An 18,097-nucleotide genomic window follows, 5' to 3' on the forward strand; every position below is an offset into this window, starting at 1 on the left:
ATTTTACTTTGTTATGATTTTAAGATAATCATTCAGCTCAAATATATCAATTCCAATTAATTGCTACCATAACCTACTTTCACCTGAACATGCAAAATTGTGAAATTTGTCTACAGAGGACAACATTTCCAATAATAAATTAATAAAGAACAAGTAATTACTTGTGTTTGAATGGAGCTCTTCTTTCATTTTTATTTTGCTTATATTTAGTACCAAATTACATTATTCCTTTAAATTATTTTGAAATTGTGGACTAGTAAAATAAATCCTTACCCACATCTACAGTATTTAAAAGATGTGTTAGCCTGTATTTTTTTTGCCATTCAGGACCCCACTTCCCAAATTGTATATATTCCTACATTAATATTACTTGCACAATTAACCTAGCAACAGAAAGGTCTTGTTTGTGCAACCTTAACTTGGTACAAATAAAACTGATCCTGATGTTACCTTTAAACTCAATTAATGCTCATGGACAAAAAGGACAAAAGAGCCTGGTAGTCATACTAGTAGTAGTAGTAGTAGTAGTAGTAGTTGTAGTCATACTAGTCATTATACAGTCATTATATAATAACAAAACAGGTAAAGCAAACTTACCTACAGGGACCTAATGTTGTTGAATTTGCTTTTTGTCTGGTTGGTAGAAACAACAGTCTCAGGTGCAGAGGACAGCATGGAGACGAACGAAGCTGCAGCGGCTCTTCTGAACATGGAGTCGCCAAACAACATCTTGGATGAGAAGCGCATGAGTAAGATATTTTGCATTGTTAATATTCTACCATGTCCATAATGGTGAAAAATGTTTCATTTATAATCTATCATTGATCTTATTTAGGGAATGAGACACACACATTCTTATCATATTGGGTATTTTTTGCATTTATTTGACAGTTCTCACTATAGAGAAAAAATGGGGAAAGAGCAAGAGGGTTGACATGCAATTAAGTCCCTCGCCAGAACTGGGGACATTACTACATGGTATATGTCTTAGATGACAAGGCCTCCGAGATGCTTCATGAGACTCATTTTTACAGTGTGCTCATGCTTTGTCTGTATTTCTATTTCTTTGGTTTATGTTTAGTCCACACCTACGGCACTCTGCTGGAGTCAGACTTGACATACGCCCCTCTGAGGCCTGATCAGTTGGACAACGGTGCCCTTGACATGTCGCTAGATGAGGACACTTCATCCATGGACGAGATTCCCCAAAAGTGTCCCTTGAAACCTCAGAAAAAAAACAAAGGTAAGACTCTCATTCTTCTCCTCCTTGTTAGAACATAAGAATGATATTTTCTACTAAAATTTCAGTGTTGTAGGTAATTGGATGATTTCACTGTGACCTTCCACCTTATAATACACTACCCCTCAATTTGAATCACAGTGCGGAAGCCGCGGGCGGTGCGTCCCTGCTCTCCTATCACCACCCCTAACCTGCCACTCAGGAAGAAGAGCAAAGAGGGCAAAGGTAAGCCTCACTAACTAGTGCGCTTCTCTGTAATGAGCCAATAAAAATCAAGGTCTCTCCTCCTATTGTGTATGCTCCGTTTCCTCCTGTGGAGTGTGAAAACAGCAGTCCTCAACCCCTGCAATCCAGTGGGGTTGAATCTGGGCAAGTTAATGGATGAGGGGATCTCAGAGTGCTGTGTTTCACAGGGAAACAGAAGTGATTGCAGGCTTGAGGGCACATTGATGCTCCACCGATAGAAGCAGACTAGAGCTGCTCGATGCGAACCCTCATTGCACCATACAGTGTGACACAAAGAGGAAGGGGCTGGGGACAAGTTCAGCTGCACACATATACATCACCCTGTCATGGTGTCTGGGATTCAAGTGACTATTGGGAGCGTTGCTGTTTTTAACCACTTCTGGCCAAAGCATCTCACAAATTAGAGTAATATACTTCCAGGCTTGGTATAATTAATTCTATTCCAAGGCACTCACACACACAAATGATACAGTAGCTATAAGGATAGAGTAGTTTCTACTATAACCCCATAGTTGCCATATAACATTTTTAAGTAAAACTCTAAAATAGAAAATTAATTATAGATGTCTATGGCACAGCTCCAAGGTCTCACCATGAATGTCTGATGTGCTTTAATGTTAAAAACATCTTAATTTATTCCCCCCCCCAATTTTCAGGCAACACCATCTACCTGTGGGAATTCCTTCTGGCTTTACTGCAGGATAAAAACACCTGTCCCAAATACATCAAGTGGACACAGCGGGAGAAAGGCATCTTTAAACTGGTGGACTCCAAAGCAGTTTCAAAGCTTTGGGGTAAACACAAGAACAAGCCTGACATGAACTATGAGACTATGGGAAGAGCTCTCAGGTAAAAGGAACATACTGTCGAGCACCAAAAGCTTTAACCTAATTTCCCAAAGCGTTGCATTTAGCGTTGAACCTTGCAGACGTGCTTCCATAGATATGTTCATAATAAGACACTATTAAATTTAACATACATTAAATTTGAATGATGATAATGTCTTTAATGTGTTAAGCAGCACCGTATCTACTTTCTCCTATAGGTACTACTATCAAAGGGGTATCCTGGCTAAAGTGGAGGGGCAGCGGCTGGTCTACCAGTTCAAGGAGATGCCAGCTGATTTGGTGGTGATTGAGGATGAAGACACAGGCTCTGATGGTAACGCTGCCTACGGGAACCAAAGGGCTACCAACGGGCGGTCTATGGTCCGCGGAGGATCCAAAGGGCATGGCAGGGCTCACGGTCACCATCAAGTGTCAGTGAGGCAGATGAAGAAAGAGCCTAATGATGAATGTCTGTACCAAGAAGCCAATGGTGGGCAGGCCGAGCATCTTCTTCAGTCTGTCCATGTGTTGCAGGCCAACCAGGGGTCGGCTCAAGATCCGGCACAAGCTATGAGGTAAGAGGTTGACAAGAGGAGCACATGGTTTGAACTACATATTATTATATTACTGCACACACTATTAGCAGTTTGCTACACTGCACAGAACCTCAGACGTCTTTTGAGAAGGACTGTAGCACAGTAGGTGATTGTGATAAATCAGTGAATGTATATCTATATCTATCTATCCATCTAACATTTGTTTTGTGATTGAGAGTGCATGAAAACTTGTTAGCAAGTGATCAGAAAAGTCAAACTGTTAAAGAGCAAAAAATAATGGATAAATAGTTAAAACGTTCAGCTGCAGTTCAAGTTGTAGTTGTAGAAAACAGACCTGACCAAGCCTAAATATCAACAATTTAAATATCACTATTTCTTGAAAAAATACTGTATCAATATCCATTTTTATATACATAATATGTGTCAAATAACATCCAGTTTAAAACCAATTTCAATGAACACATTAAAAACATGACATGTGGTGTTGATGAAGGGGTACTTGACCTCATCTGATAGGGCGATGGGAAAAAAAACACTTTCATTTCTTCTCAGCTGCTTTAGGATCTTCCAAACCCACACACACACACAAACACACACTTACATGAACTTGGTGCTCATACATGTGGACTCCGTTCGACTCGCTGTCAGCCTTATTAATGGCTGTGACATCTTGAGATCTATTATCTGTGAAGTCAGCTTTTCAGAAATTGAGATGAACTGTTTGATTAAACCATTGATGTACTGGAGGTGGACACTGCATAATATAATCCAATCCTACCTTTGGGAAGCTTATAACATTCGATTTTTGTTGAAACTATGTCAGCGAGGTGTTGGCCAAACTCCTTCATACTCTTTGTTATGTCCGCTGTCTGTATTATCAGTGTACTATCAGTCATTTGGCTCTTTCAGAGCTGTTAAACTGCAGCTGGGAAACAAGGAGAATAATGGTTTCTGCAGTTTGACTGACAATGCCGTTTGTTATATTAACAAGGGCATTAGTTCTGCTGTTTAGGATCATAGCTGTGCGCTGGGTAACTTTCTCAACAGGGTTCCATTAAAAAATAATCCTTGTCTATATTTGCTGAGATACAAACTGAATATTCAAGCACAGCAGCTCTGTCAGAGAAGATGAAGAAACATGAGAGCATATTCTGTTTTGCAGTTCTCTAAGCCGTTCAGTTTTGTCTTTTCAGAACCATCAGTGCACCCATGGTCCTGACATCTCCTGGTTCTCTTCAATCTGTGCCCCTCACCACTGTTCTGGCCAACGGGGACTCCAGCCACTCCTCCCCCCCTCGGGTTATACTCCACACCATGCCCTCCACCACTGCAGGTGGTAAGGATGTGCTCACCATCCAGACCGCATCTCTAGCAGGTGGAGCCAACGGCCTGCAGGACGGCCTCCCCCAGCAGCTCCTGGTCACCAGCCTGGGCTCTTCTGCTGTCTCCTCCTCCACCTCCTCCTGCTGCACTTCCCCTCCAGGAGCCACTAATTCCACTGCTTCCAACCTCAACGGCCTCCCCCGCCTGGTCACCATCAACACGACCTGCGGGCAGACCATGGTGGCCCAGCAGCCCGGCACTGTAATCGCCACCGTGCTCAAATCCAGCGACCTCTCCGGGCTGCAGATCAAAGAGGAGATGCTGGACCCCAGCTACTTCCAGTCGATGGTGAATGGTGATCCATCACTGGCGGCAAATACATTTGAGAAGGAAGAGATGGAGGAAGGGGAAGCTGAGCTGCAGTATAGGACTGTGATTATTGATACCAGTCAAAGCCAGGGCCAGGACGCTGGAAGTGAAACTATAATTAATGGACATTCCTCCCAGAGCAGCAGCCCCAGTGAAGGTCTGACCCCTGTGGAGGAGCTGGAGGTGCGTGGGGAGATGTCCCTGCAGCCTGAGCAGGGAATCAAAGGCCTGCAGGAGCTGCCACTCTCTGTCCAACTGCCTGCAAACTTTATCCAGATTAAGACAGAGCCTGCGGAGGCCTAAGGCTGCAGGACTCTTCTTCACAAGCTGAACCAAAAACAACAATTAAATCCATTTTGACCACAGACTTTTTCTTTTCCTAACACAGTGATCTGATCAAAGGTCAGAGTGAGGGATCTAGCAGCACGTTGCTCTTAAAGGTTGGTCAGTTCAGCCTCAGGATTTATTGTTTACTCACATATTCTGTGACCATGTGCCTAATTTTAAAAAATTCAAGGGATTTTGTTTTGTTTTTCTAAGAAGTCACTTTTCAGATTTGGGATTATCCTCTGTAGACATGAACCCCAATACACAAAGATACACAAACACACAGAGCAAATGCACACATATATAGATCAATCTTCCCCTCTAGGAGAACAGCCATTGGATAAACCAGGGATCCCTGTCTACCAAATGTGCCAGTTAGTAATTTTCTTACCTTACATCTCATTGGACTTGTATGTTTAAAGAGGCAACAAAGATGCAACAAACCAAAACCGGGGACTGAATGCCAAATGGTGCAATGAAATCAGACTTCTGAGAACGTGCAGAGTGTGTGTTTGTGTGTGTTTCCAAAACCGCATACAGGTTCCTGTTCCCATGGATGAGGGATGGATGCCGCGTCACCGTGTCCAATCTGGTGAAAAAACCCCACACATCTCAGAGTTTAATTGAAGAGTGCCTTACAGGAAGTTCAAACAACTCAAGACTCTTTCTTGGAAATGTCTGGAAAAAGATGAAAAATGGACTAAATGGCTTTTCAGACTTTCAGACTTTTAAGAACTTATTGCTCATTTATTTTCATATAAAGAAAAAAAAAAGTATGCATTCCCTCTCTATTACTCCTGGCCTTAAAACACTGTGTTACTATGGAAATGGGCATTTTCTGTTCACCAAGGACAGTCCAACATCAAAACTGTTTGTAGAGCTACAGACCGGAGGCACAGCAACATAGGGAGGCACAAATGGAGAGAAAGAAAATGCAGGATAAAATAGATTTTATCAGCCCCTGCGACAGAAGCTTGTATGTCCAAGGTTTAAGTCCTGTTTATATGAAATGGAATATATATGGAGTTATATATGTATACATATAATATACAAGTGAGATTCAATTTTAAGGCCACAGCGGATTTATTTATTTTGTGAATTTCTAAATTCTGTATAAAAAGGCACATTTGTCTTCTATATACATGTGTAAACATGAGGGAAAATACAAAGAATATGAGCATAAATACCAGGAAGCTTATTTGGCAGTTGTTTTTTTAAGACCAGCATTTTTCATTTGTATAGCCTTCCATATAATCAGCTTTGGTATTTTCTTGAGTTTTGGACTTGAGTGCTCAGTGCAGCATCATTATTCCAATGTTTTATTCTCTTACATCCTATTGTAGATATCCTCTGTTGTGTGTTTGAGTGAATGTGTTTTGGTTCTCCCTTTCCAGCGGACATACCTCTTTACCTTTTTCAACAGTCAGGCAGTCGGGGCTATGCTTTCAAGATATTATGTTCTGTGTACTGCTTTAAGAATAAGTATCAAGTGTATCAATCAGGATGTCTTTGAAATCATATATCAAATTTCTTTGTTTCTTTAGTTATTCGGTACAAAGGTGTACCTCTCCTCTCCTCTCCTCTCCTCTCCTCTCCTCTCCTCTCCTCTCCTCCCCTCCCCTCCCCTCTCCTCTCCTCTCCTCTCCTCTCCTCTCCTTGCCTGCTCTCGGGCCGGTCGTGTCTGTGCCTTCTTTATTTGTGGTCCCACTTTGTTAAGGATCTCTCAGGCCAGCCATCCGATTGGCCCCCTCGGTCCTTCCTGCCGAGGATGAAGCCATATTGATCCAGAGTGGTATCACAGCTAAATTGGTTGTATTTTCCCCTGGACCGTAGCTGCAGAGTGAGGACATTCAGACATACTGACCTCCATCTGCACTAGCACCTAAGGATAAGAGTTGAATGCTGCTTTTTACAACCCCACATCAGCTGAGGGGCTCTGGGTCTGCAAAGACACTCTGAATGTATACTTGTTTTAGTACATGCTTATGCAAATTTACGACAATCAATTATTACACTGGGTTACATTTGCATTAAAATCTGGTAGTCTTTGCTGCTTTTTTGTTGTTGTATATATTCCTGTATCTGCACTGTTGTCTGTGAGATGTTGAGGTATGTCCACTGCTTATGTTTTGTTGCTTCTATGGGTTGTCCACAGCTTCCCTAATTCTGAATATACAATAGATTTTTAAGAAAAGTCAATGTATTAATTAAAACTAAATCTTCCTCCATTGAATATGTTCTTTTTTTTTTTGTTGCAGACAAAGTGGGTTTGAAATTGTGAAGCGCAGCAGATACATAAATGTCACGCAAGACATTGAAAAATTAAACAGCAAACAAAATTAAACTTGGAAACAAATAGTTGGCAAGGGGTTACTAAGTCAATTAATTTCTACTGTCGAGATAATGAAACTGAAGCGTTTTCGCCTCAGAAATTCAAAGTCATATTGTTGGGCTGTTGCAGCTTTGGGGGACATTCGACCACATGGCATTTGAAGAGAAAGAAAAAGCTAGTGTAGGAAACTGGATTGGAGCCATTAGCAGGCCAGAGACTGATTGGACTGTACTTAAGAGCACTGCTTCTCCAGTTGCTGTGGGTGGATGAATACATTAGCATGTGACATGCCCAGAGCTGAAGACAGCCGAGTCTGTCACCACAGCTTGCCGAGTGAAGTGCGTGTGTGTGCGTTTAGGCTGTGGTTGGCGAGTGGAAGGGTTACACTGACTTGGATTGATTCTGTTAGAGCATGTGTTATGTTGATGTGTGTGTTCGTATGTGTGTGTGTGTGCATTGTGGGATTGATTGTGTGTGTGTGTGTGTGTGTGTGTTCAGGGTGTTGAGGAAGCTGTCTGGCAGCGGGGCTTGCCTACTGTGCCTAGCTCTGTCTACACCCACATGCACAGCTGGGTACCACACAATCCATCAATCTTGCCATAGGGTTAACACATGCGCGCGCGCACACACACACACACACACACACAGAGGAAAAAACAGAGCTAGAAGTTCAGTGACAGCCACTGCCACCGCTACAACCTCCTTTACTCCAGCAAATGCCTTCCCGAGCCTTTTGCAGATGGGAAAATTGTTTGAAATGAGTCAGAAATCATCATGCAAGCTACACATTGAGCAACAAACAACCCTCCATTACATCTAAACAGACACTTTGCTTTTTCTGTTCAGCGGTTCATCGATCGCCTGCCATATGGTAAGCGGAGGTTGTTATGGATTACTAAAATAATGAAAGGCTACTAGCAGCCATTACGTCTGTGCTATTCCTTTGGTTAGTGAGTCAGAGACCCTGAAGATGGAGCGAGAGCCGTGTCCTGGGAGAGGAGGACTATTTCTGTGTCGCCTGCAGCCACTGACACAGTGCGAGTGTTTACTGCTGTGCCATGCTGCCTCTCACAGTGGGAGCAGTTGAAGGATGACGGCTGACATTATTGTGCCTCCAGCCTGTAGCAGGAACGGTACAGGGAGAGCTTATTTAACCATCAGGTTACCAGACTGACTGCAACATTACAGAGGAAAGGAGTTGGCTGCAGTCTCATGGCCATTGTAGCTGTATACAGTCTTTTAACTTGACAACCTGCAGACAAGGTTAGATTTAAAATAAAGCACTCTGAAATCTGAGTTTTCTTATGAAAGCAAGAGTAAATGGTACAGAATGGTTTTAAAGTGCAAAAAAAAGAAAATGAGAAAAACAACGTCTGGTTTGGAGATGCTGTCTCTGGAAGCAGTACACCTCTCTACACACAAGATGGCACTGGTAATACATGTGTCCTTAGCAGAGCCTGAGTCTCAGTCTGCAGTGGAGAGAACTATTCCTTCAGGTCACTAATCTAAATACAGACACTCCTCATACATTGGTTTTCACTCTCCTCCGCCCTAGAATAGCAACTCATGGATCTAAACGAACGAACGGTTATTTGAAATGTAAATAAGCAGCTGGGAGTGAAGTTTCCCTGCATTTTTGATAAGTAACAAAAGGAATTAATTCACTTGTGAGCGTCAAAGATAGTGGCCATTCCTCGGGCCAGGTAGGCAAAATCCTTTGAACTGCGCCAACCTGGTAGATGCTCAGTATCTCTGTTTATCCTGCAGAGCAGTCGATCTTGTTTCCTCTCCTCATCAAAACAGTGATAAACAACTGCTGGAAGGGGGTTTTCCTAGACAGTGTATAAAATGCATGAGAAAATTGTGCGGGGCTTCATTTGAGATGATATATTCTTTCATTCTGTCTGCGAGGGAAGAGCTCACTGTCGTAGACTCACAGATTTGCCTCATATCTAATGAAGACAGTATTGAGCCACTTCACACATGATGGGAATGCAAATCAACCTCTATTTATATAGACGTTTAAATATTATTGAAAAACATTTTTTTTGCAGGCTAAACTCCACAGAGTTGGTATTGTTTACCTGCCCTCTTAACATATTTGGAGTAGTTTTTAAATTCTATTAAACAATCCTTTCAATAAGCTAAATTATTTGCTGAATATCACATTATGTACATCACATATTATATTACATAAACACTGAGTGCAAACATCTTCAGAGGCTATTGATTTGTGCTGGAGATTTGTTTCAACCAGATGCTTTCAATGATGTCTGGAGATTCATGCAACACTTGTTACTGTACCGTATGCAGTTTTTAGCATGCATCAACTGTAGTGTGATCATTTATTTACATTATCTCCTCCATCCAAGCATCTTTCTGGGCCTCTTTAACTCCATGATGATTTTTAATTGTGAGATGTCTGCACTTTAAAAGCTTGACTTTCATGGTTAATATTGGACTTTTGTCCCAACGGGCATGAGGAGCTCTCAGGGAGCCAGCTGTAATATCTGTATCAGCCTCTCCAGTCAGGGTGAGCCATCCCATTCAAAATGACTCTCAGGGCTTCCATGGCAATTTACTCTCACGACTACACAAAAGAGTCCTCCGAGTCCTCAGAGACCTTGCCAGATAGACAACAACTAACAGCATCTTACGAAAAAATAACACTTTACACTATTCCCCAACATTGTGAGTGGCGAAGCTCTATAAGAACAACAAAACCACCAGCCGCAGCAGCCGCATAATGCTGAATACATCCGTTTTAATAAACACTTGACTATTTGATGTGATGAGTGGCGAATAGTGAGAAATGAATTATATAAACACTGATTTTATGAACTTTTCAGAACTGCCTCTGGGGCTTTGCGGTACACTTGTCAGTTTATTTGAAGTATGTTTGCAATTATTGCATTTGTTAACTCATGCCACTATTTTTTTACTTGACACGTTGCTTTGGGCCATTGACATTATTGATTTAAAAATAACAATATGGTTGCAGTCTGAACTCGTTTATGAGCATATCCATAAAACATTTACATACAGTAATATGTTTTGCCCTCTTTTTCACAAAATCATTTTCACTGCCAATTATTATTGATATCACTGACATTATTATCACAGTGAGCCAACATGAGTCAACAGCCAGATTTACTTACCAAGTGAGAGGCTGTTATATTACTGTAAACAAAGCACTGTTTTGCATTTAATACACAGGAGAGTTTCAGGAGATAAAACTGAGAAAATAACAGCGTATTTGTCTATTTTTTTCTTGTCATAATACTTTTAATTTGATGCTTAATGTTTTTGCTAATGAACAATGGAACTAATGGTTAGAATGAGATCTGTCTATTATATGGATTCTTTCAAACCCACACCAGTTTTCACACAAACACCCTGGGGTATTAAGCTTCTTTCAAGGAAATCACATTGTTTCATATTATAGGACAACTGAGATTATTCATACAATGAAATTTTAATTGGAAGAAATCAGGAAAGAGATAAGAAATACACACAAGACTTCAAAGCAAACTGTGACAACAGTGAGTGCTCCGCGTTTTTGTCTCTCTGTTTAACTTGTGAATATCCCACATAGCTTGAATACTCTTGGGCATTTATGCACCTTGTTATTTTGATGACAGAACATCAATTACAAATGCCTATCTTGCTTGCTTATCTCTTAGTTGCAGAGAGTTATTTCAGCTTGACAGATTGAGATGTGGTGTTGCAGATTAAATCGCCTCAGCAAAGAAGAGACTGTTTGAACAGTTGCACTATTTAAAGCATTTTGTGGATTGCAACAACAGTGAAAACAATGGAGGATAACACAACAGTAACTACATCAAAATGGACAGCTGGGGTCTTTAATTATACTGCACTTCCTTAGCATGACACAGAAACAGAGAAAAGGATTTGCTGAAATACATGAAGACAATCAGGAAACGCTTGATGCCTGGACTTTGTCCTTTCTGTGAACATATTGCATAAAGTGTTCTGCATCTGGAGTCTTTATATATTTTAGTTTAGTTTTAGATCATTTCTAACACATTGTGCATCTAAGAAGTGCTGAATGACCAAAGCAAGATTGTTTATTGTGTCACTGTGATGATGTTGACTTCATTATTTGGAGATCTTATGGTTTGGTTTTTATCTGCTATATCTGTCATATAAGAAATAATAAAACATGATCTTAAAAAAACAGAGAAAAACAGAGAAAAGATATATAGTTAAATATATAATGAGATAGCACCACTTAAAGGTTATACATATTGTTGTTGTACTGTATGTACATTTTATACACTACAGTATATAGGTCAACTCTGTTGAACCTATAAAATAAAATAAAAAAAGAATGCATAGAAAAGTAAGGACAGACAGTCCTGAAGTATATTTTAGAAAAGATTTGATATTGGTGAAATCTTCCAAACTAAATTGTACTCATTGCACAGGGTCAAATTGCAGAGATACCAAATGGGTAGATAAACAAAGAAAACTAGACAGCAGTAAATGGCTGATGCATTTTAAGAAAGAATCCAAATGCTCCAAACACCATTTAGACTGTTTATACTGACTAATACTCAATGGGGCAAATTTCAGATTGGATAATAATTGTGTGCAATGGACTGCTTTGCTCTCACAAGTGGTCTGGAAAATTTATCATAAGGGAATTTGCACCTATGATGACATGAACAGTTTTGCTCCCAGACAGCACCAGCTCTCATCAAATCCTCCCCAGCATACGGGCGATCCACCAGTTGCAGGGCATGACAATCTGACAGATGACCCGACCTCCTTGGTAATAGTATGGCCACGGGTTGAAACCACCCAGGGGCTCGTGGTAGCGCCGGCAGAAGCGGTAACCACGGCGACAGTGCTGGCAGCAGTAGCCGTTGTCATCCAGACGATTATCCAGCTCGATTCCGACGTCTCTCTGCAGAGGACACAAGGTTGGGCAGGGTTACAATCACACACATGACAAATGCCGGTCCTCCCAAGGCAAGGACAGAGGAAGAAGAAGAAGAAGAGGAGGCGTGAATTGATGAGCTTGCTCCACTTGTAGGTCAGAAGAATATATGTAAAAACCAAACAAGAGTGAAAAGATCAAAATTGATGTCTGAGAAAATGCAAAGTTGTACCATGCTTGATGACCGTGACAAAGAGATCAAGATAGCGGTGAGAATGAGCTAGCTTGATATAAGCTCCAGGAGAATAAAACATGATATAATACCCTTGACCTTTCTATTATGCCATGAGATAGCAGTACTGTCAGCTGCGCAACGCTCCATCTCTGATTCCAGTATTCACAGCCTCTCTACCGGTGCTATCTTCAATCAAAGGGACTCTAACGTTGGTAGTTACCGGCATAATTACACTATTTCTTTCATCTCTGACCTCTTAACTCCCTCGACTGAAGCCCACACTGTGCACCAAAATGGCTACTCCTCCTCCAATAGAGCATTCAAATTAGAGCTCCCCATGTCTTGGCGGCCTCACTCTGACCTTGACTTTAAGTGCATGGCACATTCCTAAAGCAATTAGCAGAGTAATGATCGCCTAACAAGGATTCTTTCATTTGCTCTTGCTGGCTGCCTCTGAATTTATAGAGGGGCCAAATGAAACCCAAACGAAAGGTAAATTGGGTAGAATTAATGGTCCTTGGATTTTTCCATTGTGCTGGTTGGTTCATGCCCTCATAGACTCGTAGGGGCTGAGTGCCATGCCTTTGATCAAGAGCAACTCCAAATGGGGTTCGGAGAAGTGCCACTTAACTCACCACGCGAGTTGAGGCAGCAACTGCCCTCAGTATGCAGTATCATATGACCACATTTCAATCTCTTTTAGTAAATGAATCCTCAGAGACGATCTGGCGCTGTCTCGTTAAACTACTCGGATCCAGGAGTCAACGGGCCTTGCACTGACTTCGCATTCAGAACAAACTGGAATAATTCTTTGCAAGTGCTTACAATGACTCAGCTACATGCAATAATGCAGAACAAAACACATCCACTGCTGGGAATAGAAAATGTGTGGGAATTGTTTAAGAGGACAGGACCCGTAGGAACACATGGCTGAGTCCCTCTAGTCCCCTGCTACATTAAGAATGGGAATTCATGGTTTTCTTGCATCTACTCCGTAAGTCAGTGGGTAGTCGATCACACTGGTTTACACACATTTTATGTTATTTTCTCTTCTGTAGCAGTCAGCGGACTATAATTGCATAACACAAAATTCCTCACAAGCATGACTCAGAAAAAAAAAGCAAGCATTTGATGTGAGCTATGATAAATTGAGTAAAATTACACACTCATGAAACATTCTTATAACACACAGAAAGGGTGGGACAGATGATATCTAGGATGAGTTTGATTTATTACTATGACAAGTGCAGGTAGGCTTCTAATGATTTATTGTTTCAGTCAAGTTTCAGGTCATCAGCTTCCAGGCAACAATCTGTTATGGAAACAACACGAAAGCTGTCAATGGACCAACGATAATCTTATCTGCTCCTCACAGCCCAAACTGGGATGTTACGAAATCGGGAGCTCCAGCTGAGAAAATGAAGGAAATATTTTATTCAAATGATGCGGCTTTTATCAAAACAAACAGCCAATAGGCAGCATTGTACCTTAAAGACAATTAATCAGAGCTATCCTTTTAAAACGGAGGGTACATATTAATCACTCTGGCTTTGAGTTGCCGTCTCCAGTGGGATGCTGCAGTGATAAGAATGGTTCACCTTGGGAAATCTGAGGCAGTCACTCACAAACAAGCAGCATTAATGAAGAGTAAAAGCCATTACCCCCTTGCTGCATCTGATTTCATCACACTCTCAGGCTCGCAAATACACATGCAAACACATTCACACACACTCTCGCACACGGGCACCTCTGTGCATAATGTGAGGCACTGGATATGAATTAGTCTGCAGAGTAGCAAACTGCGTCAGTCATTCAATAAGATGTAACGAATCAAAGCACGACTCCTCTAATCTCCACACTTGGTGGTGTTATTTCACACACACTGATCACCGCTCTTCATGAGCTTGAAGCACATGCCTGGATGTGTTATTAAATCTCATAGCAGAGCTCATCACATTCATTCTAGGATCAAAACAGCAGAGATAACATTTCTGTTTCATACCCTGCTTTGTATTTGAAAAGGGTTTTCACACAGGACAGTGCAACGTACGAAATGCTTTGCCGCTTGTCCTGATCTCAGATTTTCATCTCACTGTGCTCTACAGTGAGGTGGAATGACAGTGAAATCGGATGTAATTGAATAAGGAGATAGTCATGTATTTCAGTAAACTCTGCCGGTTTACCTAAGTGATAAGGAGCTTTAGCTTCAGTGTGAAGATTCCTCTGGAGGCACAAACAGCTCCTGCATTCATGTATTTGAATTCCTTCAGCTTTTTTTTTTTTTTGCTCTGTTATGCATGAACAAGCATCTAGTCAGACCTGGGACATGGCTTTCAGAAGTTTGTAAGGAGGATGCACACCACGGTGCAAGTTCAACACACAATACAAACACTCAGACACAGGGAGAAACACACACCAAATATTTTTATATGTGTATGTATGTAAGCCTTTTCTAAACTGAGGTCAATTCAATTTGGAAACCCATCCTTGCTATATGGGTCAAGGACAGTGGAACCATTCCTTCAGCCTTGTCAGATGGTAGTTATTCAGTTTGAAATTTCCAGGGCCACACGCTGCACTCTGACATGGCAGCCATGGCAAAGGTCAGCTTCATATATCTGCCAGCCTCTGTCACAAGGACTCAAACAATTATTCTGCTTTACAAACGCGCACCGTGGGGAGAGGCGGCACTGAAATTCAGATTTATGAAACGCAGATGAGGGGCCATGGCAGATGAAGTGAATGCCTGTTTTTTCCGTCCCCGTGTGTGCATGTGTGTGTGTGTGTGTGTGTGTGAGTATGATAGATAAAAGGATGTAGGTACAAAGAGAAATAGTGCAGCAGTAGCAGCAGACTGTGTGTGTGCTTGGTTGAAGGTGTTTTCTGACTGTGTGCACATTTACATGAGCTGTGGCTCTGGATGAAGCAAAAAAAAAAAAAAAGGTTTGGCTCACACATGTGGCATCCCACTGGCATGAGCGGGAGTTCAGTCTCCCAATTACAGACTGCTGCCTGCCCTCTGCTTGGTCACAAAGCCCTTTGTTATCGCTGGACCCACAAACAGAGCCTGGATGTGCTGCTGGAATGGATTGCAGTGGTGTGCATTACTCAGCTGATAGAGGCAGAACGTTTCAAAAGGAGAGCCGAGTTTTTCATCCCCTGGTATGTTTTAATTGCATAGCACTGCATCTCCTGCCGCAGACGATGAGGGAGAAGACAGAGAAGCCGGGCGAAATTGAGGAGTTGAGCAGGAGGTGTTTCTGGGACGGGCCTGATAAATGTCAACATTATAGGATGTCTCATTTCTCTGCGTGTCTCTCACCATTTCTTACAGCTCTGAGGAGGAGACAGAGCTTGAGTCATTATCCTTGAATTTAGCTTTAGTGGCTATTCACCTGTAAGTGCTGAATGTGTGAGTGTGTGCATGTGTGTCAGATATCTACCCCGTGTATGTGCTTGGTATCTTCTGTGTGCAACTGCAGTTTTTTGTGCATAATTCCTGCGTAATATATTCCAGCATATGATTCTCCCTCAGAGTCAGGGATAATTAATCATACAGCATTGAGTGGTTTACATGCAGTACACCAAAATATGCCACTTGGCCTTTCCATTCATTTTATATGATTTGATAATTAAAGCATTATTAATAAATGTAACTGATCTGTGCAGCAATGAGTGACCTTGAGAGTGCTCCTTTGTACAGCGCTTTCCACTGCCGCAGAAAAAAGGAAGTGAAAAAAGGCACTAACAGGCGCTGTAGGCACAAGTTGCTGCCTTTGAAAGGCTGGATATTCCTCTCAATTAATGGAGAGACATTAAGGGAGTCTTCAATGAACTGGCCTTACTTAAACAGATATATAGAGCAATTGCTATGCCCTCTGGTGCACAAAGTCAGTTTTAACATCAATTAGTGAGCGATTTATATGCAGAAAGAGTCGAGGCAGAGTTAGAGCTGATTGAAGTGGCTCTACTGTATCTTGTGGTGTGGTCCTCGGTTGACGTGCTGCAGAGGAGCCCACTTACATAGTCGTTTACGGGTACGTGATCCAGGACATCGCGGGCAAAACGTTGACCTGTGACCTCTGCGTCGGGCGTGTCGACATTTTCTTCCTCGCGGAGGTCAGAATCTTAATACACGAGAGAGATAGGAAAGAGAGAACATGTTAATATACTTGCAAGAGTTTTTTTTAATTGTTTGAAGTAAAATGAGAAAGTTCTTGGATTAAATGTTGGCTTGTACACTGTTTTCTCAGTGGCATGATGTTAATTACTAACATTCGAGAGAAATCTGCAAGATTTCATTCCAAGCTTTTTCATGCTTGTGTCAAACAATGGTGTTGCTGTTGTGATAGTAACACTCGAATCATTTTCCACAGATCCTAGCTAGTAACGCCTACACATCATTTTGAGAAACATCTCAAAAATATCAAATTGCCAATGACCATCGGCAGTGATGGAATGTAACTAACTAAGTACATTTACTGAAGTACTCCACCTAAGTACAGTTTTGAGGTACATATACTCACTTTATTTTAGTATATCCATTTAATGCTACTTCTACTCCACTACATTTCAGAAAGAAATATTGTACTTTTTACTCCACTACATTTATCTGATTGCTGGAGTTACTTTGTAGATTAACATTTTACATACTGCACACACTGCAAGTAGTTTTTTGTCTATTCTCTCCAGAACAAGGTAGCACTCTATAGTTCAAAAACAGGAAAAAGACGAAGCTTTTGTAACTTTTTGATGACTGAATGTCTTCATTTCATGAAACAAGTGAAAAATGGTGAGTTAAATTCAACCTGTATTAATAGAATTCAACAAGTTTTATGAATTTTCTAGAATAAGGGGACATAAATAATTCATATTTTAGATGAGATGAGATTTTAGATGAAGATTTGTTTGCAGTGTGAAATATACAAAGCTCCACCTTAACCAGCCAACATTAAAATGCTGCTTACATGTACATCCATAGATGATAGTAATCCAACAATATGTTACACGTTGTATATTCTTTCACTTTTTAAACATTAAACACATTTTGCTAATAATACTTCTGCAATATTGAGTAAAACTTTTACTTGTCATAGAGTGTTTTCACACTGAGGTATTAATAGTTTCAGCTAAGTAAAGGATCTGAATATTTCTTCCACCAGTGATCATCTGTCTCTCAACTTTCCAAACACACAGAATAGCCTGGGCCGGCTGCTCATATGGTTGGGAAATCATGCGGTCTGTACAGACATCCATATGGCCTGCGGGGATGCCCTCCAGTGAGAGTGTTAATAGTCTGCATTTAGAGGCAGAGATGCCCCCTGCTCTCACCGCTCAGGGGGGAGGGATGGATCCAGTGGATGGGCAGCTCCTGGCAAATCTCCCAGATCTTGGAGTCGAAGAGGAATGCTGGGTTAACGATGGGCTCCTCAGCAGGAACCCACACTTGGGAGTCCTCCACCTTCATATCCATGGCCTCAGTTTCATCCACCTGCTAGGAAACACACACAAACACACACATATAGCACGTCAAAGCTTGCAAAAATGTCCCACAAAATATGGTCCTGCATTTACTAATTGATTGATTGAATTTATTGTCCACCTCAGTGAAAAGGCACAGCAAAATACACACACTACACATAATGCAACACCATAGCACAATAGTGCAAGACAGGCATGTAGCAGCAGGTAGGTTATATAAATAATACCAGAGAGCAGATCTTGTAAAATAACAAGTG

General features: G+C 41.4%; 2 protein-coding genes across 4 annotated transcripts in view; one reads left to right on the top strand and one right to left on the bottom strand.

The window, feature by feature from the left end:
- elf1 (E74-like ETS transcription factor 1) overlaps positions 1–7,122 on the top strand; it is a 40,331-nt gene extending 33,209 nt beyond the window's left edge. For all 3 annotated transcript variants that reach the window (XM_044363120.1, XM_044363119.1, XM_044363121.1), the window contains 6 exons: positions 645–749; positions 1,082–1,243; positions 1,382–1,465; positions 2,143–2,335; positions 2,532–2,888; positions 4,064–7,122. In XM_044363120.1, coding sequence (XP_044219055.1) covers positions 645–749; positions 1,082–1,243; positions 1,382–1,465; positions 2,143–2,335; positions 2,532–2,888; positions 4,064–4,865 — 1,703 coding nt within the window. In that variant the 3' untranslated portion in view covers positions 4,866–7,122. The remainder of the gene's footprint in view (positions 1–644; positions 750–1,081; positions 1,244–1,381; positions 1,466–2,142; positions 2,336–2,531; positions 2,889–4,063) is intronic.
- Positions 7,123–10,551: 3,429 nt separating this feature from the next.
- The window catches only part of tnmd (tenomodulin), a 63,028-nt gene continuing 55,482 nt past the window's right edge, over positions 10,552–18,097 (bottom strand). The window contains exons 5-7 of the mRNA XM_044363753.1: positions 17,691–17,853; positions 16,383–16,486; positions 10,552–12,151 (exon numbers count right to left, since the gene is read on the bottom strand). Of these exons, the coding sequence (XP_044219688.1) occupies positions 11,942–12,151; positions 16,383–16,486; positions 17,691–17,853 (477 nt within the window). The 3' untranslated portion in view covers positions 10,552–11,941. The remainder of the gene's footprint in view (positions 12,152–16,382; positions 16,487–17,690; positions 17,854–18,097) is intronic.

Source organism: Thunnus albacares, chromosome 10 (genome assembly GCF_914725855.1).
Source record: "Thunnus albacares chromosome 10, fThuAlb1.1, whole genome shotgun sequence".
NCBI classification, from domain to species: Eukaryota; Metazoa; Chordata; class Actinopteri; order Scombriformes; family Scombridae; genus Thunnus; species Thunnus albacares.